Source organism: Trichosurus vulpecula, chromosome 8, assembly GCF_011100635.1.
Source record: "Trichosurus vulpecula isolate mTriVul1 chromosome 8, mTriVul1.pri, whole genome shotgun sequence".
Taxonomy (NCBI): Eukaryota; Metazoa; Chordata; class Mammalia; order Diprotodontia; family Phalangeridae; genus Trichosurus; species Trichosurus vulpecula.
The window spans coordinates 208,455,376-208,480,216 of record NC_050580.1 but is presented as its reverse complement, the minus strand read 5'-3'; the positions used below and the strand labels follow the sequence as shown (position 1 = coordinate 208,480,216).

General features: G+C 40.9%; 1 protein-coding gene across 4 annotated transcripts in view; it reads right to left on the bottom strand.

Moving 5' to 3' along the window:
• SMOC1 (SPARC related modular calcium binding 1) overlaps positions 1-24,841 on the bottom strand; it is a 208,821-nt gene that overhangs the window by 69,396 nt on the left and 114,584 nt on the right. For all 4 annotated transcript variants that reach the window (XM_036736295.1, XM_036736294.1, XM_036736296.1 and 1 more), the window contains exons 4-5: positions 14,590-14,689; positions 12,653-12,700 (exon numbers count right to left, since the gene is read on the bottom strand). In XM_036736295.1, coding sequence (XP_036592190.1) covers positions 12,653-12,700; positions 14,590-14,689 — 148 coding nt within the window. The remainder of the gene's footprint in view (positions 1-12,652; positions 12,701-14,589; positions 14,690-24,841) is intronic.

The window sequence follows — 24,841 nt, the reverse complement described above, 5'->3', positions numbered from 1 at the left end:
GTGTCTTCTGTTAAGAGAAAGCCTACAACTGCACTATGACTTTTGGGACATGCCGTATGCACCTTATTGTCAAGGGTGCTGATGGGAAGTGTAGTTTTCTCAGGTGAAAAGAGAGACAGCTACATGGCCAAGTGAATAGAGCACCGGCCCTGGAGTCAGGAGCACCTGAGTTCAAATCCAGCCTCAGACACTTGACACACTTACTAGCTGTGTGACCTTGGGGAAGTCACAACCCCAATTGCCCTGCCTTCCCCCCTCCAAAAAAAAAGATAAAAAAATAGAGACTAAGAGATCTTGGAAGGCAGAAGCCACGAAGGATAGGGAAGCTACAAATATGTGAGTCCCACAGAATAGCCTGAGGAATATGCAGAAAAATGTCAGTGAAAGGACTATCAGCCAGCTGATTGCAAGGAAGGGAGTTGCTACCCTAGACAGAATGTAATCACGAGCAGTTACAGCTTTGTCTGGCTCACTGACCCACTTAAAGAGGGACCTTTCTAGACAGAACTTGCTGCCAAACTGGGAAAGTGAATTGATCTCCTCTCTCTCCATTACCCTCCCCCTCACTGCTGCCTGGTGAATTGGGATTTACTCTGAAATCTTGTATATTTGATTCGATGTCTATACTTTTACAATGTTTTTCCCCTCAAAAGATAAACTATTAAATTTTCTTTTCATTCAGAGATTGATTATTATAAAGGAGAGGACTACACTCTGGCCAAAGGACAAAGGGGAACCTCTGGTCAAATATCCCTACACTTAATCATGAGCTTGCTTCTCTCTCTCTCTCTCTCTCAGGATTTTTACATATATAAAATCATAAAACTGCAGAATTTTGAACTAGGAAACACCTTTGCATTGTCTATTTTCCAGCTGCCTTGTTTTGCAGATGAGGACACAGAGAAGGGTTGAAGCCACTTGTCCATAGGCTTACATCTAATAAGCAGTTGATCTGAGATTTGAATCCTGACCCTCTAAATCCAGTGCTTGTCACTCTAATTGCCCCTATCAATGTTAGTTCTTACTGACACATACTGCAACCCAGGGTCACCACCTTGTTGTTCAGTCATTGCAGTTGTGTCTGCCTTTTGTGATCCTATTTGGGGTTTTCTTGGCAAAGATACTGGAATTGTTTGCTATTTCCTTCTGCAGCTCATTTTACAGATGAGGAAACTGAGGCAAATAGGGTCACACAGATATCTGTTTGAGGCCAGATTTGAACTCACAAAGTCTTTCTGACTCCAGGCTTGGTGCTCTATAGACTGTACCACCTGACTGTCAAATAGATAGATGATAGATAGAAAGGTAGCCAGAAAGGGGGGGGAGAGGAAAAGGGAGAAAGAGAGAGGGAGAGGGAGGGAGGGAGAGAGAGAGAGAGAGAGAGAGAGAGAGAGAGAGAGAGAGAGAGAGAGAGAGAGAGAGAGAGAGGGAGAGAGAGAGGGAGAGAGAGAGGGAGAGAGAAAGGAAGGTAGGTCAGATGGATGCACAGATGAATGAACTTTATTATACAAATGAGATTGGGAAAATATAGTTTCTATACAAACTGCTCATTTTAACTTAAAATTAAAACTTTTCAAATGATTTAATTTTAAAAAAGGAAAGTCAATCTGGAAGAATTTCTTCTGGAAGAGGTTAAGAATAGCAATACTAAAATTACTACTTTGAATAGATCCTGTTCCTTTTTTCCCATTCTCAATGTACTTGAAGTACAGTTTTAGTCATTCATTCTCCTACCTGGGAAAAGAGGCAAAGAACAAAAACGTGCAGAACCGAGGTACAGAGAATTTGAATGATTTGTCCAAAATCCTAGAGTAGGTCAGCAGCTTCGGAAACTCAGAAGTAATTTCTGGTGGTTTTTTAGACAATTATACGGCTGGTCCTCCAAAATTCAATGTCTAGTTCTCCCTCCTCTCAAAGCTTTGTCGTTCCATTGCAGGTGTTTCCCAGAGGAAATCGTAGCCCCCCCCAAAGGGCTCTGTGGGCCAATACAGACAGTGGGTTTATGTAATAGCTCAATTCCTAGCCTTGCAGGAAAGCCTGGCCCACGCACAGACAGCTGGAAGTCACTTCGACCCCCATGACACTATTCAAAGCCTTCTCTGTTTGGCTTTTTGATTCCTGATTGACATTCAGTGGCAGGTGGAGATAAATGTCGGCAGAGGACAATGTTGATCTGCTCTGACTATTCTGGGGAAAGACTTTTCAGAATAAAACAAAACAAAACAAAACAAAAAAAGAGATGTGCTTAAGCGGCTGAATAGGGTCTAAGAGGTCCAGAGAAGCAGGGCTGGGGTTTTCAAGGCACTGGCAAGTCAATTGAAGAGTTAATTGTTTGGGTGTACAATGAGTTTATTCTGACTACATACAAAGAGCTTTCTCTTCCAGGTCCTTCAAAAGCAAATGTGTCAAAGAGGCTGGAATAGCATTCTATACTAATGGCACCTCTTGAGGTCTCTAAGATCACACAGCCTTGGAGAAGGAGGAAATAAAAGAAAACCACTGCCCCTTCCAAGATTCACACACACACACACACAAAAAGGCTTCTCAGTGATCCAAAGTCCCCCTTTGCTTCTTGGTCTTGTCTTAAACTATTTGTCTGTAGACACCTTTCTCCTGGAGTCCATTGTGAATATTATCGTCCCCTAACAAATACATACATCACTGTGTGTTTATGTATACAGGCAAGTTAAGAACTCCTATCCTGTATGGGGTGATAGTAGACTTAATTCTCCCTTGGGAGAAGAGGGAGAAAGTTCGTGCTTTTCACAGACAGTGGGACTTTCTGTAAGTTATGGCCCCAAGGTGTGTAGAGTTGAAATGATTTTTCTAAGCCTTCCCTTTGACAAGGAATAGATAGCACCTGTTTGCAAAATTCCTCTGGGAATCTGATTGGAAATAGACTGAAGAAGGGCAGTTATGGCAGATTAAATCTTAGCCTCCTTCTCTATCTACCATGCTGGAATGGATTTTCTTCAGGTCATCTTTACCATGAACATTTTCCCTCCACTTAGACCCATAAATGCCATCATTCTGATCCTTTCATTTGATAGTGTAGGTGTTTTGGAGAGGGGAAGAATGGCGAGTGAGGGAAATGATTTTCTAATCCTCTCTGCTGACCCTGTAAATGGATATTCCCTCCCTCTAAAAAAAGGCAAGGAGACAGATTTAGATCAGTCATTCACATTCTCAGATGTGCATCTCCCAGGTCCACAAGAAAGGAGGCTGGGATAACGCTTCTGAGTCAGATTAGGGATAGAGGAAAAAGAGCTGAAAGACTAAGACTAGGCCCAGATAAAGGACTTAGGAGGAAAAAAGAGTAAAACCTTTTTGCTGTGTCTCAGGGCTGGGGTGCAGTACTTTAGAATTGGTCCTAAGATCTTTCCACCATCGGGTTCATGATCTAGGCTACTCTTCAGCTCTCCCCAGAACAGTATTCCACAACTAGATTAAGAGGTAATGTCAGGCACAATGACAGGTTTTCATTGCCTTTCCCAAAACCAATCTCCCTCATCTGTTCCCCTGCTTTCACAGTAGGAATACTGAGCCGAACATTCAATCTAGTTTAGATATTGACATGCCAGGCTAGGAGCGCAGAAAGGAAAGGAAATACTGTCCAGTCCAATGATGGGTTTCACATGTGGACCTGTGCCCATGCAATTTCTGCTCATCTCAAATTAAATTCAATTTAGCAAATATATATGTAACAACTATGTGTAAGGTACAGTCATAGGCATTAGGAACACAAAAATAAAAATGAAATACTTTCTACCCTCCAGGAGCTTGATCAGTCCTTCCTTTAGAGGCAGGTTCCTCCTTAGGGACAGGCCTTGTTTTTAGACATGAAAGCCAATCAGACAACTGTCATCCCTCTTGTCATCTTCTTTCTTTCTACTTACTAAAAGAAACTCCCATTTTTGTAACACTTTACTATGTATAAAGCACTTTCTTCACATCATTTCTCGCTGGTATTTGCAAATGGTCTCCTGCATTAACATGTGAGCTCTTTGAGGTCAGGAACTAATGTTGCCTTTCTTCGTATCTCTAAGCTTAGAACAGTGCCTTGTTGATTAACTGGTAGATAGCATTAGTTATTGTACCCATTTCACAGAAGAAGAAGCTAAAAATAACTCAAGTGAAGTTAACTTATTCAGTCACATAGCTAATAAGAGAATGAGCTGAGATTTCAGTCCAGATTTGACTCTGAGTCTCACACCTTTACACATACACATCTGTATTCACTCTGATCAGCAGACACCCCTAAGTCACTTCTAAAGTTGAGACAGTGGTAATTAAAAGACGTGTCATAGCAGCTCACTTGCCCACTTTTTCTGCCAAAGATGACCACATTTGGTACAGCTAGAAAAATCTCCACTTCTTTGAGAGTATTTACTTCACATCTAACATCTGAAGATGAACCACCGTCAAAAAGAGGAAAAGACAAGGAGTCGAATTTCAATTCCTATTACAGGCCAGGGACTCCATAGCTCCCAGGATCCAGGAGCCTTACCTTGACTCTCCATCTTAGGCATTCGAGTCCTGCTTCCTATGCTTAAGGCATAGGCATTTGAAAATGCTCTTCCCCTTTCGGAACTGAAGAGATAATTGGGATAGATGAGAAGAGGACCCCTCATCTATAGTTCCCTACACCTGTAATCTAAACCATAATGCCTATCTTTCTAAATTAACTTACACCTGGCTCTGAAGTTAGGGAAAGAGAATATTTTGACAGAGGCTGCAAGGTAAGCATCAGGATAGATCTTGGTTCGTATCCCATCTCCAGTAATCACTCTGGCTCAGGGCAAATCACCTAGTTTTCTGGGGCCTCAGTTGCCTTTATCCATTCTAATCAAACAAGCATTTATTAAGCACCTACTGTGTACAATGCCTTATGCTAAGTTTTGAAATACAAAGACAAAATGAAAAACAGTCCATACCCTCAAGGAACTGAGGAGTAAACAATATGTAAATAGATAAGCACATATATGATCATTTGACAAAGAAAGGGGGAAAAGCACTAACAATTAAAAGGCTCTGGAAAGGATTCCTCTAGGAGATGACACATAACATAAACTTGAAGGAAATTAGGAATTCTAAGAGGCAGAGGTAAAGAGAAATTACATGGTAGGCATGGGCAACAGCCTACACAAGCAGACAGGAAATGGAGTACTGATTTCAAGGAAAAGCTAGCAGGCCAGATTGGCTGGAATGTAAAGTGTATGAAGGAGTTATTTGCAATAAATCTGGAAAGGTAGGTAAGGGCCAGATTGTGACAGGATTTAAATGCCAGTGTTGAATTTACATTTTTGTCCCAGAGGCAGTAGGGAGCCATTAAGGTTTCTTGAGTAAAGGAGTATCCTAGTCAGACTTACGCTTAATTGTATGGTGGCTATATTAGAGCAGAGAGAGAGAGAGAGAGAGAGATAGGAAACTTGAAGTCTAAATAAGACACTATTACAATTGTTTAGGTGAGAAAAGATGAGGGACTGAATTGGGGTAGTAGCCATTTGACTATTGGGAAGGGAAAAGGTGCCAGAAATGTTGTAGAGGTAGAATAAGACAATAACTGATTGGAAAATGAGGCTAATTAATAATAATTGCAGTGCCTACCTCATAGGTTTGTGGCCCTTTCGAAAGTGCTCTAGATGTGAATTACAGATGCTGTTGGCATTTTGTCAGTCTCTTCTGGAGGACCAAGTGCTTCCAGAAGGACCACTTCTATAAGGAGGAGAGGGCCAGGGACCTCCATGTCCCATAACTGGACTTGCGGGAAGGTGGGGACAAAGAGAAATGGGCAGAAGAAATAGCTTGGAAACTGACAGCATTTTGGAGAACATGCCTTGGATTCTCACCAGCAGAGTGTCCTCCATTATTCCAGTATCATGGAAAGTCAAAACCGTCATGGAGTCAAGCTCTGTATTATTTCTTAAATTTGGATCTAGACAACCGAGAAATCCATTCTCCAGGGTCTTTATTCTCACATGGCCACTGCCATGAAGTCTTTGCTAGATCCTCTTAGCTTCAAGAAGTCTTCCAAAATGTTCTCAACTGTGGCTTCTATTTCTCTTCCAGGACATTAGGGTTAGGCTGTTAGAGAAAAAAGAAAGTCTTCCCCTCTCGACCCCTCCATTTCCCCCCTACCCTCCAAAAAATGGGACTAAGTAACTAAATACAGTTGGCAAGGCAGACAAGAGGGGTCTGATCAGAGGAATGACATTAGCCAGAATGCATTATATTTAACTCCAAACCAGCTGTAAACCACATTTCCCTCTGTACACAGTATTGTGGTATAATGAAACAATACTGATTACAATTTATATTCATTCATATAGCTCTTTGAGATTAACAAAGACTGAGGATCTTCCATGACAATAATAATCCGAAGATGGTGACTTAAAGAGAGTCAACTTTATGTTACCCAGTTGAGTCCGGTCCGGAGTAATAATGTTAGAAGCCCTATCAAATGACAGAATGGAAAAAAGGGGCAGGGTATGAACTACTAATCCTAACTCTGCCTGGTAACCAGGGGAAGACCCTGAACAAATTGCTTTCCATTTTGAGGGTCTCAGATTTCCTACCTAATGCTCTTCCTTCAGAAAGAGACTATTAAAGGTAAGGACCCTATCAAAAGGTAAAGCAGCAACAAAAGCAAAACAAAACACTGCTTTAATGTGACTGTGAAGGATACTGACATCAGTGAGATGTGGTACAGCTGCCCCAATTCTATACTAGGAGCCCTTCTCATTTGCTAGCATAACCATCCTGTTGTCGAATGCAGCATGGCGGTGTGGAGAGAGTGTTGGATACGGAGTCAGGAGGACAGATTCAAATCCTGCCACTGATACCAACTAGCTGCGACCTCTTTAAGACTCATTGTTCTTTTCTATAAGATGAGGGTGGAAATACCTATGAGGTAGGTACCATAGCATTGTTGCAAAGAGCAAATAAGATGAAGGATGGCAAAGCACTTACAAATGTTAACTTTGTTGCTGTTCAGTCATTTTAAGCCTTTTCCTACTCTTTTTGACTCCATTTGGAGTTTTCTTGGCAAAGATAGAAATTGGGGGGTTTTGCCACTTCCTTTTCCAGCTCATTTTACAAATGAGGAAACTGAGGTAAAGAGGGTTAAGTGGCTTGCCTAGGACCACTCAGGTAGTAAATGTCTGGGGCTGAATTTGAATTCAAGAAGGCTCTGCACTCTATCTACTAGCTGTCCACAAATATTAATGTGCCACGTGTCAAATACTGTTATTATCCAATTTACCAATCACCCATCCTTCTCTCTTCATTCCAACTGAGAATACAGGGCCACCCCTCCTGAGCATTGTTAAAATTGGAATATGAGTGATGTGGTATCAATCTGGCACTAGTCAGTGTTCTGGGTCCTAAAAATAAAGAGGAAGAAAGGGACTTTGGAGAGAAAAGTTCTCACAGTCCTTCACACTTGAAGCTATGTTGAAAGTCTGTGTTTGTATTTCAGTCCAATCCTGCACACAGGATGAGAAAGCTGTGAGGATGCAGGAAAGCCTCTCAAAACAAAATGGTTCTCTTGTTCTAAAAGACCTTCTCTCCTCTGGTATTCAGCAGCATTTGCCTAGAAGAGATAAAAGCTTCTACATAGAATTCTGATGGAGTTTTGATATTTTTCCCCTTAAAAATTTCTCTACACACAGAAAAGTAAATTGAAGTAAAGGTTCCAAGAGTCGGATAGTTCACTCACATTTATTTTGGGCATGACTATTTTGTCACAGCAGGAATGAATGATTTGAGTTCTTTGGATTTTGGACAAGATCAATCATCATGCATTATCATTTCTTTTCTTCTGAGATATTTTATATTCTGGTGCTCACCTATCACGTGATCCCCTATGGAAGACACTAGCTCTACAATATTGTGGCATAATTGAAAATAATACCGACAGCAATACATTTTTATTTAATTATTTAAGGTTAACAGAGTTCTCCTCCCCTCCACCTCCCAAAAAACCCTTCCCTGCCTGTATGAGTGTAAGTATTTTCTTCATCAGGGTAGCTAGGTGGTGTGGTAGATAGAATTCTGGGCCTGGAATCAGGAAGACCCAAGTTCAAATCTGTCCTCAGACACTTATTAGCTCGGTGACCCTGGGCATGTCCCTTAATCTTGTTTGCCTCAGGTTCCTCATCTGTAAAATGAGCTGCAGAAGAAAATGGCAAACCACTCCAGTATCTTTGCCAAGAAAACCCCAAACGGGAGTTGAACACAATGTAAACGACTGAAGAACAACATTTTCTCTGTATTACAGATAAAGAGACTGAACTCGGAGAGTTTGCTCCATTCCCATAGTCCAATCGCTAGTTAGTGCCAGAGCCAGGATATGAAAACGAGTCACACCCGACTCTAGTCCAGTGCTTTTTGCTTGCAAAGAGAGAGGCCTAACCTGGAATCAGAGCTCTGACTCACTGTGTTACTGGGCTGGTCACAACTTCTCTGAGACGCACAGCTGTAAAATGGAGATATCTACCTTGGAGGAGTGTTTTGGGGATCAAATGAGAAAATGCATGAGAAATAGGGGTCATAAGCCACAAACTGCTATACAAATGTCAGGTGGCATTGCTAAAATTAGTCAGAGTGTGTGAACGAACACACACACACACACACACACACATCTTGAAGCAGCAGGCCCTAAGGGGAAGAAAGGCAGGCAAGGATGTGATCTTTCCAGATCAATTGCTGTTTGAAATTCAAACATATGGCACAAGACCTAATATAGCTTGTGTTAATTACCACACATGTGCCCCATAAAAGAGTCTGTTCCATCTGCAGAGCACAAAGAACAGAGAGGGAAAAGCTATTCTGAGAGATTAAGTAAACAGTCTGTAGTTTTCACCCTTCTCCCATCCCGCAGGTGTCTCTGTATAAGATAACACTGCTGCTGCCTCCCCTTTCCTTCCTTCCCTCAGGCCTCACACCTGGGAGCCAGGGAACCCCGGGGCAAGCAGAGATTCCCTTCTGTTCCGAGGCCGCAGCATACCAAGCTGCCGTGACCTTGTAAGTGATTGTGCTTCTCTCTCACTCTCTACTTCCATGGACCTCTTCTACTTGTCATTCCCCTCCTTTGCCTTGAAGGGCTAATTCCTGGTTGGCAACCAGACTCTGGTTCACGATATAACTTTTCATTTCTCTAAACTAAAGAGAAAGAATCTTTTTCTTGTCCTGTCAGTAAGTCAGGGAAGGAAAGTTATATTGGATCTGATTCCAGTCTGCCCCCTGCACACACAACATAGATTTTGGACATGCCCTCCTCTTAACCTTCTTCCTATACCTCCCCACTCTCTCAATCCTCCACCCTCCTAATACATTTTTGAGGCTGGCTACAAAAACAAGCAACTGGAGCAGGATAGAGACGTGTCCTATGATTACACTAGGCTCTGGTATAGGAAAAGCAGACCCCATGTGTGGGCACCAACTCTAACAAGGAGTCTTTTGTCCCTTTCCCACCTGCTGCCCTCCAGAACACATTCCATTCTTAAGTGGCAGCTGAAAGAGGAACCTTGGCAGGTTGATTCAGGATATTACAAATGCCCTCTCCCACCTTTAGGGCACCAGTTCAAATCCAGCTTTCCTGGACAGGTGTGCCTGAGGGTGGTCATTTCCACCAGGTGGCCAAGGAGGGAGATACCGGGGAGGGAGACTTCACATTCCAAGGACACCACCTCCTATCTCAAATCAACCCAGACAGGCAGGAGAATACATTACCTCCCTACGGTGGTTTTCTCATCAGAGGCCAAACAATCCCCTAGATTCTCCATTGCTGTTGCTCTGCCAAAGACACTATCCTCTTGGTAGCAACAGCGTAGCACTGGAGGGTGCACCAGAGAGGAAATTGCTAACAATTTCCCCTTCAGAAGTCATGCTTTGATAGTCGCCAGCAGATTTCATTTTCTGTGCCACTCCAAATCCCCCAACCAGGGCAAGATTCATGCTGAAGCCCCTATTAATGCTAATAAAATACGCAGGAACCACGTCTCATCTCAGACACCCTCCCTAGCTTTACCAACAGCTTCATGAAGCAACATTTCTGCCATTTGTTATTCCTAGGTTGAAGGTATCCTAATCAACCTGGAGACTTACTGGGAGATCTCTTCATTAGTTCATTTAAAAAAAAATAAACCCTATGACCCATCTTTATTCCTTTTATGCAGACTGTTTGTGGTTTTCCACTTTGCTCCTTTTAGTGGACAGGAAAAAAAAAGCCAGAGTAACTCATTTTGCATTGTTGTTGGTCAGGTTCACCTGTAAGACCTATTCTGAAGAAACAACGTTAATTTTTATAAGGATTTCTAATGCTTTAAGGAAATTGGAAAACTCCCCCACAACCTCGATTTCCCCAAAGTTCCTCATAAACCACCCCAAACCACATCAACATAATAAAGTTGTTTGTATTATGTTTGTTTTAAATTATCTGTTATTTCTCATTCTCACGTTCTCTCACCAGAGTAACTAGGACAGGACAATTAAGACTTTGCTTCAGTGCACTGAAGTTTAGAGTACACTCATGACTCCTGCAGCAGTTTATAAGAACTAAGCTTATAATTTAGTTAGCAAGAATAATTTGTTGAAATAAAGAGCTACTTCTTAGGACTTTGCCTGCCTCTGTTGCCACAGCCCACTTGAAATCCTCCAAGTAGCCTCCTCTGCTCCACCAACACCTGAGGCAGTGTCTCCAGCAAGTGGCTTCCCCCACCAGGCTATATAACATTCTAGAATCTATCCACTATCTGCTCAGTTGAAATGCATCGAAATGGCTAATTGCAGCTCTGGTCCTCAACTCATCTAATCAACTATTCTGAACAGGGACCGCGAGGTGGCCCAGTGGTTAGAGTGCCAGGCTTTGAATCAGGAAGACTCTTCTTCTTGAATCCAAATCTGGCCTCAGATATTGACTAACTGTGTGATCCTAGGCAAGTCACTTAACTCTGCCTCAATTTCCTCATCTGTAAAATAAGCTGGAGAAGGAAATGGCAAACCATTGGAGCATCTTTGTGAAGAAAACCGTGAAGAGTGAGAAATGACTGAACAACAGTTCATAGGATGATTCAGAGCTAAGCACTTGAACCCATGTTCTTTGACAAGGGTCTATTTATTTCTATAGCACTTCTCTTGTACATCCTTCTAGGCCAGGAGTGGGGAACCTGTGGCCCCCAGGTCACGTGGCCTTCTAGGTCTTCAAGTACCCTTTGACTGAATCCAAACTTCACAGATCAAATCCCCTTTAATCTGTAAAGTTCGCAGTCAAAGGACCATACTTGAGGACCTAGAGGGCCATGTGGCCTCAAGGCCGCAGGTTCCCTACCCCACCTGTTCTAGGCTCTGCCCCAAAGACGTGAGATAAGGGAAAACTAGAAACCATCACTGAGACAGCCTCAAGAATATCTGGTATCCTTGGTTAGACTGGGATGCATAATAGGTTCAGAGAGACACCAAGACCTCCCTGGAGGTTTCCTCTTCTGTAAAAAAAATGAGGAAATTAGTCAATGGTCTCTGAGTTTCCTTCCAGTTCTAGATCTTATCTGCTACGACATTTCTCTCTCCCCTGCTTCAGCACTGGACACACACACACACACATAGGAGACACTGAACACTACATCCTTACTGAGTGAAAGGCTGAATCATCCCACAGTGGGTGTAGCTCACTGCTCTGTCCTTACGGTGTGTTTATTATATGACTAACAATCAAGGCTCTTGTCTGGGGATTCCAGGTGTTTGCCCTCATACCCCCAGACTGGACCAAAATTTCTGTGAATAATTATTTGCTTTAAAAAGGAGGGGCTGGGGAGGGAGGCAAGGACTCTCCAGGGGATAGCTCTAGCTTTTACCAGAGGCTCTTTCCAGCTTGTCTAAAAGTTGACCATTTAGAAACGGCTTAGGAAGCAGGACTCACATTTTTATCATGTAAGGAACTCCTTCCACCGAAGTAGATGACAAGCCACTGCTGACTTAGTGGGCCTACAGAGCTGCTGAAGATATATCAAGATTAAGCAACCTGCTGAGGGTCACAGAGCCAGTTAAATGTCAGAGGCAGGATTTTAACTGAAGTCTTCCTAGTTCCAAACCCAGCACTCCATTCACCACATGGGCGGTTCTCAAACTTTTTGGTCTCAGGACCCCTTTATGGTCTTAAAAATTATTGAGGACCTACCCCAAAGAGCATTTGTTGTTGTTGTTCAGTCATTTCAGTTGTGTCTGAATCTTTACGACCCCACTTGGGGTTTTCTTGGCAAAGATATTGGAGTGGTTTGCCATTTCTTTCTTCAGCTAATTTTACAGATGGGGAAGCTGAAGCAAGCAGGGTTAAGTGACTTGCCCAGGGTCACCCAGCTAGTAAGTGTAAGATTTGAACTCAGGAAGATGAGTCTTCCTGACTTCAGGCCCCACCCTCCATCCACTGTGTCACTTAGCTGCTCTTTTGTTCACATTTATAATATTAGAAATTGAAACATTTTAGTATTATTATGAAAATAGTTTTGACCTCATAGACTCCTCGAAAGAGTCTAAGGGACACACAGGGGTTCCAAGACCACCCTTTTGAGAACCACTGCACTATACCACATTACCATTATATCATAATACCTCTCAGTGGAGATAAACACTGAATAAATCACAAAACTTCACTCACCTTTCCTTCCTGAGTTACCATGGCCTGAGGGTTTATCTGTGACTGAACCTTTGTTGGGGAAGGGAAAAAAATAAACATATCAGGATGTACTCTAGGTATACTTCTTTTAAAGTCTTTGCACAATCTGATGGTATAAGCCGATGGTGTGTAAACATTTTCTTTATACACATCTAGGATGATCATATACAACTTTAGTACACAGTCACATACGAGAGAGTTGCCTCACATCAGTGTTCCCAATATTCAAGCGCTGCTGAAGTGCTCCATGATTTTCTCATTTCCTGAATTTAAAGCGTCACTTCCGTACTACTACTACTGTTCGTATTCAACGTAATTCCCTCCCTTAGTTACCCCTACTGCGTGCTAAGTAGCATCCCAATCTGGACTAGGTTATTTCTTCAGCAAAAACAGCTGAAAAGAAAACACCTCTTTCATCCCAGCTGTACTAACTGACATCTTATTGGTTAGAGCAGGAAATCAGTGATTTTCCAATGGAATTAACTGGAAAATAGTTGGTCCAATCATACAGAATGGGCAAAAATGGTCCAAGATATGGAAACAACTTTCCACTGAGTGGGCTTGTCCCTCGAGGGAGTGGACGTCAAGAGCGCTCGGCTAAACGTGCTGCTGTATATGCTGGGTGTCTCACACAGACCTGCTCTACCACTGAGGCACCTGTAAGTTCTAGGCAAGCCCATACCTCTAAAATGACAGGGAGAAAGACACTGTCGGTAACTCATCTTCAAAATGGTGTTCAGGGAAAGATATTCCCTTAGATATACCGCTAAATGCTCTTGAAAAAGGTAATATCATTATATTTTATGGAGTATAGTATATCACACGGAACTGTGAATCCTACAACGTCATTCTCCTCCATATTTCCCTTAGATATACCACTAAATGCTCTTGAAAAAGGTAATATCATTATATTTTATGGAGTATAGTATATCACACGGAACTGTGAATCCTACAACGTCATTCTCCTCCATATACTAGATTTAGGGGAGAATTCACTTAGTTTGGGTCTGTTTTCTTTTAAAGAAAGATTTCTAGATCATTTGTAAGATGTCCAAGCCAAAGAAGGCGTAATTTCTCTCTCTCTAAGTAAAAGTTTCCAATTCCCTTTTAAAGCAGCACAAAAGTAAACTTTCTTATTTGCCTCATGGATTTAAGTATGCTGTTGCTAATGCTTATGTCCCTTTCTATTCACCACTCCCCCCCAATTTTTTATCTAGAGGGGCCACAAACGAAGGTAACCAATCCAAAACGTTTAGAGAAAAATTCACTACAACAGTGCTACTGGAATGTATTAGATCCTGGTCAAAAACAATCCAGCCAGAGTAGCATTAAATTGGTTTTTTTTGTTCGAAATTTCCTTTGAAATGGGGGAAGAAGTATTAAGAAAAATGGAGGGGCAGTAGGTTATTCATTTCTGGGTGACAATAAACCATCATGTTAATCTCATGAGGCCTCTATCTTTAGTTTTAGTTATGGAACTGAAACTTGACTTTGTTGTTTCCACTGTATCCCACCTGAACTATCTAAAACTAACCCAAGCAGAATTTTTGCTCACAAAATTGGAAGTGGAAAAATAGAAATGGGTTCTTCTCTCACAGATCAACCCAAAGGGTATTATGTGTTTTACAATCCCATATACTTATCTACCCTGAATAATGTGGCATTTACAAGATAGGAGATAAGGTACTGAAGTAGAACCAAAGCGCATCGATTCCGGGCACTTGGCATCACTTCTACACAGTCTGAAGCATGACCTATTTGAGCTGCATCTTCCTCTGTTAGGATCAGTAAAGAGCTCACAATCCCCACCAACATTCCCAAGCATCCAAACTCCCACCATCCCTGTCCAGCTTGCATCAGACCTAGTGGGGTTTCTCTTTCCACCCACTGATTCCTCCCATACCTTCACCCCATAGTACCTGAACATACAGGAGTTTTGTTCTGCACAGAAGAGCCACTGATGGGCTTTCCATCAGTAGTGACACACCAGCAGTATCCAGTATAAGTATGACATTGCACCTGTTTAGAGAAATGAGCAAAGGCCATTAGACTTAGGTATTGCTCCAGCATGGATGGGTCAAGTTGGCTTGTGAAGGTAAATGACATATCTCGCACATGGTACCTGCTGTCAATCCCCTCCATCCCTACACCTGACTTCAAAGTGTATTCACATGAGGAGGTCAGTCATTCAATACCATTTATTAAAAGCCTATTGGAGTACAACATATTGCATCCTGGGAATAAGAATGGATACTGAAAAAAATAGTACAGACATCTGCTTTCAAGGGTAATTTATCTAGAATAAGGCTTAAAGCAACTGTATGTAATATTAATATCATACCAATTGAGTATCTTAATGTTGAAGGAATACAGAGAAATGTGAGTTACTGTCAGATTGGGTCAATCAGGGAGATTCCTGGAGGAGAAGGACTTAGAATATTAAGGATGGCGACAAATGGTCTTTGCTTTTGGGGAGATGGCAGTCATGGCTCAAAGAGGTTACTCTTTTCACCCTCCTTGGGTGAAAATAAGATAAATTAATAAGTGAATTAATTAAGATAAATCATAGGATCAGAGGCATAGAGCTGGAAGGGGCCTCAGAGGAAATCAAGTCCAACCATTTCATTTTACAGATACAGAAACTGAAGTCCAGGAGGAAGGTAAAGCGATTTCCCAAAGTCACACAGGTAGTAAGTTTCAAAAGTGGGATTCAAAGCCTGGTCCTTTGACTCAAGATCTAAATTATTCCTTGATAAATATCTTTATATTCTAGCTTCATTTAGTTTATTCGTAACCTTATTTATTAGGTTAAATAACTTGCCGAAGATCACAGAGATAGTAATCACCAGATCACGTCTGTGATTCCTCCATGATGAATACAAGCCAGAAGGCATTCTATGTAATTAGCAAGATGACCACTGTACAATAGAGCAATAGAAGGACAAAGGGAAGAGTGAAGTATGTGGGTCATATTGGAGAACTAATAATTATAACAACTGGCATTTATACAGTGCTTTAAGCATTTTTCAAATATCTCATTTTATCCTCACAACAGCCTGGGAGGTGGATAGTATTATTATCCTTATTTTACAGATGAGAAAACTGAGTCAGATCAGGGTTAAGTGACTTGCCCAGGGGTCACACTGCTAGTTAGTGTCTGTAGAAGGATTTGAACTCAGGACATCTGAAGTTCCCATCCAGTATGCTATCCTCTGTACCACCCACATCCAAACCTTGTAAAGGCAAAAAGGCCTTTGATTACCTCAGTGATTTTTGTCTTCCCCTTATACTCTAGGTGAGAAAGAACGCCATCTTACCCCCTTAACTACCCTGTCCAGGATGGTGTGAGGAAGTTTCTACAAGTCAAGAAGCTGGCATCCCTCTGCAGAGGCAAATGCATGCCCCTGCCATCCCCCTCCCCCACATCATCGCCTCCCAAGCAATGTAGCTAAATGACCATCTATTCTCAAACAGAACTGTGTCAGGGGTACCTTGCGCCAACAGCAATGCTGAGAAGCTCATTGTATACAGACCCTAACACTGAACAAAGGGTTCGGATGGGAGCTCAACATGCCCAGCTGAGCTGAAGTCCCTTGTGATACTGGGCACTGACCCAATTCTGTTCACTCTCAGCTGGGTAAAGAAACACCTCTTAGGTGAAGAGTGGCAAACACCCAGAGCTTCTCTAAATCCCTAGGCATCTCCAGCTGCACTTCTTTGGTGGGAAGTACGGCTGGAAACTTGGAGACGACCCCTCTAGATTTTGTCAGTACCATAGGAATAAGCTCATGCAGAGACCATCCTTCTCTGACAGCTGAGATTTTAATGAGATCTGGCTGTTAACTTTCCCCTCCTCTGCCACTAATTATCTTTATAGAAAGATGTGTCTGGGAGACCATGCCAACCATTCTGACTCCATCTGAAGCTCTTGGACTCCTACTGCTCCATGAAGCAGTCTCCTACCAAGCAGGCACTGCCAACCAAGCCCAGCACCCTGAGGTTGTTCAAGTTTCCTTTCCAAAGGGATTTACTGTTGAATTTGGAGGCTAGACACGAAAAAGTGGGATACAGGAATAGATGCCAAGCCAGCTCTGAAGGTTCATCTCAAATTCATGCTACTTATGGAGGAATTTGCCTCCACCCAGACACACAGTGAATAGCCAAAGTCAATACTATCTCCTGGTGTTGGGGGACAGAATGGGGCATCTATATTAGTGTTCACCAACGTAATATCAGACTTTTATTATATTGAGTTATGGTTCAGGGGACATGATCTGCCACGTGGTCTATCCAAGTCCGTAGAGTGGAAAGCTAGCTTATTGGGGTTAGAGTGATAGATTTGGAGTCGGCAAGGCTTAGATTTGCATAAATGTGGACAAGCCAGTCAAAATCTCAGTTTTCTCATCTGTAAAAGGTGTGTGTGTGGGGTGGGGGTATGGAAATGACACCTGTGGTACCTACTTCACAAGGCATATGGTTCAAATGAAATCATGTGTCCAAAGCAGTTTATAAACTTTTAAAAGGAGTTATATAAATGTCTATTAGACTAGCCTTTAGAAATCTCTTTGCACTCAAAGAGTCCCTGACTCTCTCTATAGCCTGTCGTATAAAGCACAGGCTGGTATGCCAGGATCTTCTCCCAGGGGTGGGAGGAGTCTGGCAGAACACAGGCTCAAACTCAGCATTCTTACCCTTGGATTTTGTTGAGCACCTTAAATTGGATTACTATAGCATAGCTGAAAGCTAATGAGAGACTTATTCCCAGTCCAATGAAATAGAAATAAGAAAGGGGGGGGAGAGAGAGAGAGGGAGAGAGAGAGAGAGAGAGAGAGAGAGAGAGAGAGAGAGAGAGAGAGAGAAAGAGAGAGAGAGAGACAGAGAGAGAGAGACAGAGAGAGAGAAACAGAGAGATGGAGAGAGAGAGAGAGAGAGAGAGAGAGAGAGAGAGAGAGAGAGAGAGAGAGAGAGAGAGAGACAGAGAGAGAGAGAGAGAGAGAGAGAGAGAGAGACAGAGAGACAGAGAGACAGAGAGAGAGAGAGACAGAGAGACAGAGAGACACAGAGAGAGAGAGACAGAGAGAGACAGAGAGAGAGAAACAGAGAGATGGAGAGAGAGGGAGAGACAGAGAGAGAGACAGACAGAGAGAGAGAGACAGAGAGAGAGAGACAGAGAGAGAGAGAGATTGACTGTCTACTGTTTTCTTTAGAACACGTAAAAGTAAAACACATCCTCTTATAGCATTTAGGTGTACAGAGTCACTCCATAGCAGAACGCCTTAGGCAAAGAACAAAACTAAAGCAAACCTGGGCCAGACCAAGTTCAAGGAGCAGGTGGAATTATTTAGTTGAATTTCTTTTTCTGTGAGTATTGCTTTTAAACAGGTACAGGATCCAACCTAAAAAGCTAGATACTTTTTTTTAAAGTGCTTTTAAAATTTTTTGTTGTTTCTGTGAGATAAAGGATATGCCTGAAAATGTATGACTTATTTTCCAGGACATTTTTTTAGCAAACTTGGTGCAAAGGTGCCTTTGCCTAAAAGATACAGCAAATAATAATTGGTATTTACATAGCTCTTGAGAGCAGAGACTTTACATATATCATTGGAACCTCCCAAGAACCTTTGATGTAGCAACTATTGGCATTATTATCTCATTTAAGAAATGAGGAAACTGAATCTGATAGCAATTGTGTGACTTGCCCAGATTCACACCACTAGTAAGTACCTGAGATTAGATTTGAACTCAAGTCTTCATAGCACAACATCAACCATTCCATCCTCTACGTCATGTTCTCTCTTAGCAAATCGTCTGCATTCTGATATACAATAGATCCTCAACTCTCTGATTGGGGGTGGGGGCAGTTTAAACTAGCAAAAATCTTATCTAGCTTTTTTAAAAATTAAATTTATGAAATTTCATGTCATCCACTTGTATTTTCCTCTGTAGATGGTAAGGCATCATTCTTTATTATGGATATTGTCTAGTAGTCTCATGATTATCATTCAGGTGATCTGGAATCCAGAGAGCTTTTTCATCATTATTTGTATCTTGGACAAATACTACAAATGGACAGTGAGCCAGACATAGAATTAAAGAGGAGGAGGAAGAGAGTGGATGAATTTCCTTTAGGAAATTGCAAAGCTCCTTTAATAGAGCTAACTTCTCCCAGAATCAAAGGTCCATCTTTTTATTTTTTTGGAAGGGGGAAGGCAGGGCAATTGGGGTTAAGTGACTTGCCCAAGGTCACACAGATAGTAAGTGTGTCATGTGTCTGAGGCCAGATTTGAGCGCAGGTTCTCCTGGCTCCAGGGCCAGTGCTGTACCCACTGTGCCACCTAGCTGCCCCGAAAGGTCCATCTTTTAACTGCAATAATCTATTCCTGGTTGTATATATCTACCAGTCTTAAAAAGACTCCGATCTTTGGAAGAATTCATAGGGTCTTGCTCTAAAGCTAGAAAGGACCTTGGAAGTCATTGAATCTGATCCTCCTAATTTCACGGATGAAGAAATGGAGGCTTACAGATTTAAAGTGACTTATTCAGGATCCCAAACCTAGATTTTCATGACTCCAAATACATGCCCTATCCTCTATACTACATTGTCTAAATTAAAAATATCACTCGGAGGGCAATGGAGAGGGACAGGCTAGGTATGAGCAAGCTGCAAAACATAATAAATCCAAAACTATGGAGAATAGGAATAAAGAATTAGTCACTAAGCATAAGTAAGCACTTACTATGCACTAAGCACTGTGCTAAGTCCTGGGGATACAAAGAAAGGCAAAAAAAACCAACCCAAAAAACAACACAGTCCCTGCCGCCAAGAAGCTCACATTCTAATAGAGGAGACAACATGCAAATAATTTTGTATATATAAGATAGGTACAGTGGAAAAGGAAAGTCATCTCAGAATGAAAAGCCTAGGGAAGACTGTGAGGTGGGGTGGGGGGAAGGAAAGGAGAGATTTGAGTTGAATCCTGAAGGAAGCTAGGGAGGCTAGGAGGCCGAGGTATACATGGGGGAGAATCGGTACAAAGGCATGAAATTAAGAGCTGGACTGTTGTGTGAAGAACAGTAAGTAGGATAGTGTAGGGGAAATAAAATATAAGAATACTAGAAAGGTAGAACAGGGAACTCTCCTTAGAAAATGCACAGATAGGCAATTCATGAATATTTGTGATATTCAAGCCACACTTTTTCTCACAAGCAATAGGAATAATAAATTAAATCTTCAATAAAATATTTTAATTGATAATTGGAGTATAAACCTAACTCTAATAAGTCTGCTAATGGCAATTCCCTAATAGGAACATGAATAGAATATATAAACAGTACCAAAATATGTAGTATATAGGGAAAATATGCCCTAAAACTAATATATTTGGGGGTTTGGAATAGGGAAGGAAAAAAGAGGTGATAAAAAAGAAAAGCAAAGGATTGGGGAGTTAAGGAACCAACTGGAGCTGTCTAAAAAAAAAAAAGGAAAAATGAAAGTTCAGTCACCTGAATTTTAAAGAAGATGTTGATTTAGCAATAGTAATATGGAGACACTGAAGGCAGTGGGAGGGAAGGAGGCAGCAGGAAATACCCATAAAAGGGGAGAAGTGAGAGGAGGGAAACATACTCTAAGGCTAGGAAGTATGTTTAATCTATTTTGAGCAAGACATAGTCAAGGTATGGTGAAAGAGAAAAACACAATTTCTGTCTGCCATAATAGACTAACCTAGAAAAAACCCCAAAACACAACTATTCTATGCATAGGGTAAATTGCCCTAAACAGCTAAGCAAGTTGATGGTAGAGTGTAAGTAGCTGTATAATCAGACAAAACTGGATCTAAGGCAAATTCTTTTTTGGGAGGAGGGGAAAGAAAAGAGAGAGAAGGTATCACTGTTCTGTACAACTCCACAAGGGATGCAGTTACATCTACAGGGGGCAGCCCATTTCCCAGAGATTCCCAAAGCATTGAATGTATGCTTCACTTACCTCCAGGGGACCATGAGGCTAAGTACCAGAATGACAGATACCTCAGGGAGGAAGTATGCTCTCCTAGAAAGAAGGTATTGGCCCTCTGCCCATCTTGTGGGCACTGTAGGATAAAACCCTATTCATCCTGTACTAGATTATGGTTCTGAACATGAAAAAAGTCTCTGGGGGTGATAAAGAATCTAGTCTTCCACAGAAGGGGGAATAACTATATTTCTTATAATTGGGGTGTGAGAAATATAGAAATATGGAGTGAGTGGGGAGGAGAGTAGGCTTCTCTAAAAGAACATGTGATGCATTTACTAATAAAAACAAATTACCTGTAAAATGGATTAAGGAGAGATAATTTAAGGAGAGATAACCAAACTCCTTGAAAATCATAATTAACAGAAAATAAATAGATACCAAATTTCAAGAAAGCATAAAATAAAACTACCTAGATTTGTTAGAACAAGAGGATAAACAGAAAATAGAGACTCTAACTGTTACCTCCTATAAGAAATCCCAAATCAAAAATACACAGACCAAAGTACAGTACATCTAGATCAAGAAAACAACTGCAAGTGTCCAGAAAGATAAAATTCAAGTGACAAGAAACCAGACAGATCACAGAAGACTATACGCAACTCCTAAAATTGTGGGAAAATATTAGGATACAAAATACCAAAAGGCAAAAGAAAAAAAGGCTTATAACAAAGAATAAATTATACTGCAAAATCAGGTATCATTTTAAGGAGGAAAAATGAAACATTAATAGGTTAGAATTTTAAAGAATCTCTGATGAAAAGACGAGAGCTGAGCAGAATCATTGCCTCTTTTGCTGATGAAAATATTTAGAAATACAAATTTTACCTTAATAACTGCTTTGGTTATATACCAAAAATTTTGGTATTATGTCTTATTATTGTCATTTTGTTTAATAAAATGCTTGTGTTTCTTGATTCATATATATTCTTCAGGATATTAATTTTCATTTAGGTTTGGGTCCTTTCTTCAAAGACCTTTACTGATTGAAATTTTATTGTATTTTGTTAAGTAAAGGATATGTTTAATGCTTCTGTTTGTCTGGATCTACTTTTATGCTCTAGTATATGGTCAATTTTTGTAAAGGTGACATACAAACTTAAGAAATATGTATGCAGACTTTGGGGAGCCAAGATGGCAGAGAAATCAGTAAATTGTTGTAACTCTCTGACATTTACCTCCAAAAAAACATAAAATAGCATCCCAAAACAAATCCTAGAATAACAGAACCAGCAAAGAGACAGGGTGAAACAATCTTTTAGCCCAACTTGGAAAATCGACAGGAAAGGTTTGTCTCATTCAGGTAAAAGTAGAACACAGTCCAGGAAAGGAAGCATCTCAGCAAGTCAGTAGCAAGCCAGTAACAAGCCCTGCTTTAGCAAACCAGTGGGGGATCCTGAGCTCCAGAGTGGTGGAACAGGTAAATGCCAACACTGGGACCACCCATGTGCTTCACCATAGCCAGGGGAATGGACAGACTTCAGCTTGGAGACCCACATGTGCTTCAGCATAGCCCTGGGCAAATAGGCTACTGCCAGTGACCAGACATCCACATGCTTCAGTATAACCTTGCTCAAACAGGTAGATGCCAACCCTACCAGGTATTTATGAATGCAGATTGAAGCATACTTTTTTCTACTTTATTCTTTTTCATGGTTTTTTCCCCTGTTGATCTGTTTCTTCTTTCACAACTGTGACTAATATGGAAATATGTTTTACATGGTAGCACATGTATAACCTATCAAATTGCCTACAATTTTCCAAAGGGAAGGAGGCAAAAAAATTTGAAACTCAAAATCTTGTAAAAATGAATACTAAAATTGTCTTGACTTGTAACTGGGAAGAAATAAAATACTGTTAAAATAAAAAAGAAATATGTATGCATATTTCTTCTTTAAGTTTCTACCAAGTAATCATAAAATAATTATCATATCTGACTTTTCTAAAATTCCTTCTTGTTTATCTGTTAGATTTGTTTAACTCTGAAAGGGGTACACTGAAGTCTCTGACTTTTATAGTTTTAATTTCTATTGCTCGAAAGAAAGAAAGAAAAAGCTGTGTTGGCCATCTGGTCAGTTTCAGTTGGGTCTTCAATGAGGCAGCTCCTACTCATAGAGGTTGTTGTTTGGCCTTCATTCTCAAAGAAGACCATGACACCAGGGATGTGATGACATGATATGCAAGTGAACTGGATTTAAGTGAGAGAGGGTTATAGAAAGTCACCAGCTTCACTTTCTCCTCCAGAGCTGTCTGGGTCCAGTGGCAGGATGTAGATCAGGATGAGTGGAGATGGCCCTGGAAGCAGTGGGAGACCTTGGCCTTTTTAAGCTAAGGTCTTTAACAGGTCTCAATTTGACTGAGGCAACGCTCATTCAGTGATTAAGCCTAGGTAAGAAATGAGGCAGAGAATGTCCTCTTTTACCTAATTAAAAAAATCAGTCTGGGAGGGGAAGACTCTCAGAGTTTCTGGCCAGAAGGGGAGCAATTGACAGGGCGAGGCTGAAGATCAATGACAGAATGAAGATGATAGAGAGTTCAATCTGCTGGAGGACATGGGATGGAATGAGATTACGTGTTCATGCAGAAGGGTCGACCTTGGCAAGGAGAAGCACCACCTTCTCTTGTGAAATACTGTGAAAGAGGAAATAGTGGTAGGAGGCTTCTGGGTGATGTGACATAAGAAGGATCATAGAAGAAGGGGCTCTCATTGAATGGCCTTAATTTTTTTTTCAGTAAAATATGAAGCAAGGTTCTTAGCTGAGAGGGTCAGGGTGGGGAGCCATGGAAAGTTTGAGGAGGGATGAAAGGGTTTGAAGGAGCTGCTGTGGAGAGATAGTGGAATAATTAGGGGGGGGGTTAAAGGTTTGCCTACCAGCAGCGATAGCCCAGCTGAGGTTATTATGTACCATAAATTTGTAGTGGACTCAGTCAGGATGGTTGCATGATTTTCTCCACTCTTATTCAGTAGCACATGTGTAGGAGCAAAGGCGGCAGATGGTGGGAGTGGCAGGAAGAATATAGCAACATATTAAAAAAAGATTATATAACCAAGTTGAATTTGTGAATTTGGAGTTAGTTCAATATTAGGAGAACTATAAATATGATAGACCTTATTAATAACAAAAGCAATAAAAGTATAAAATTATATTACTAGATATAGAAAAGTTTTGACAAAATATAGTACCCTTTTATGTAAAAAGAAAACAAAGTTAGAAAGCATAGAAATTAATGAATATTTCCTTAATATAGTAAACAGTACCTATGAACAATATCATTTGTAATAGAGAAATAAGATTAGGGGTAAAGCAAGGTTGCTCATTGCTACTATTATTGGATACAGTTCTAGAAATACTAGCTACAGCAGTAAGATAAGAGAAAGCAGTAAGAGAAATAACTGTGGGCAAAGTAACAAAATAATCACTTTTTGCAGGTGACATGATGGTTTACTTATAGAATCCTAAAGGTCACCTAAGATGTAATAGAAACAATAATTCCATCGCAAAAGCAGGATACAAAATAAACCCAAATAAATCATTAGCCTTTCTGTATATTAAAACAAAAGGGAGGAAAAATTCCATTCAGAATTACTACAGAATTGCATATCTGGGATTCACTGTATCAACACACACACACACATACACACAAAACAAGTCTTAAGGAATGGTAAAGAATGTATTTGCTGAGGGGCAGCTAGGTGGCGCAGTAAGTAGACTTCCCTGGAGTCAGGATGGACCTGAGTTCAAATGTAACCTCAGACACTTGACACACTTATTAGCTGTATGACCTTGGGCAAGTCACTTAACCCCAATTGCCCTGCCTCCCCAACTCAAAAAAAAAAAAGAATGTATTTGCTCATGGTGGGCCAAGCTAATATAACAAGAGATTTATAGATTCAATGGCTGAACAAATTATGAAAGTAATAAAATGTCATTGTGATCCAAGAAATGATAAAAGGGTTAGATTCAGAGAAGCCTGGAAAGATTTATACAAATAGATTCAGAATGAAATTTGTGGAACAAGCAGTATTTATACAATGATGGCAACATTGTAAAGAAATATACTTTTGAAAGACTTAAAAAACTTTGACCAGTCGTATCCAGAAGATTGTTGATGTCTCCCTCTTCTTGGTGAGAGGTGATTGACCGCAGCTGCTGAATGAGATA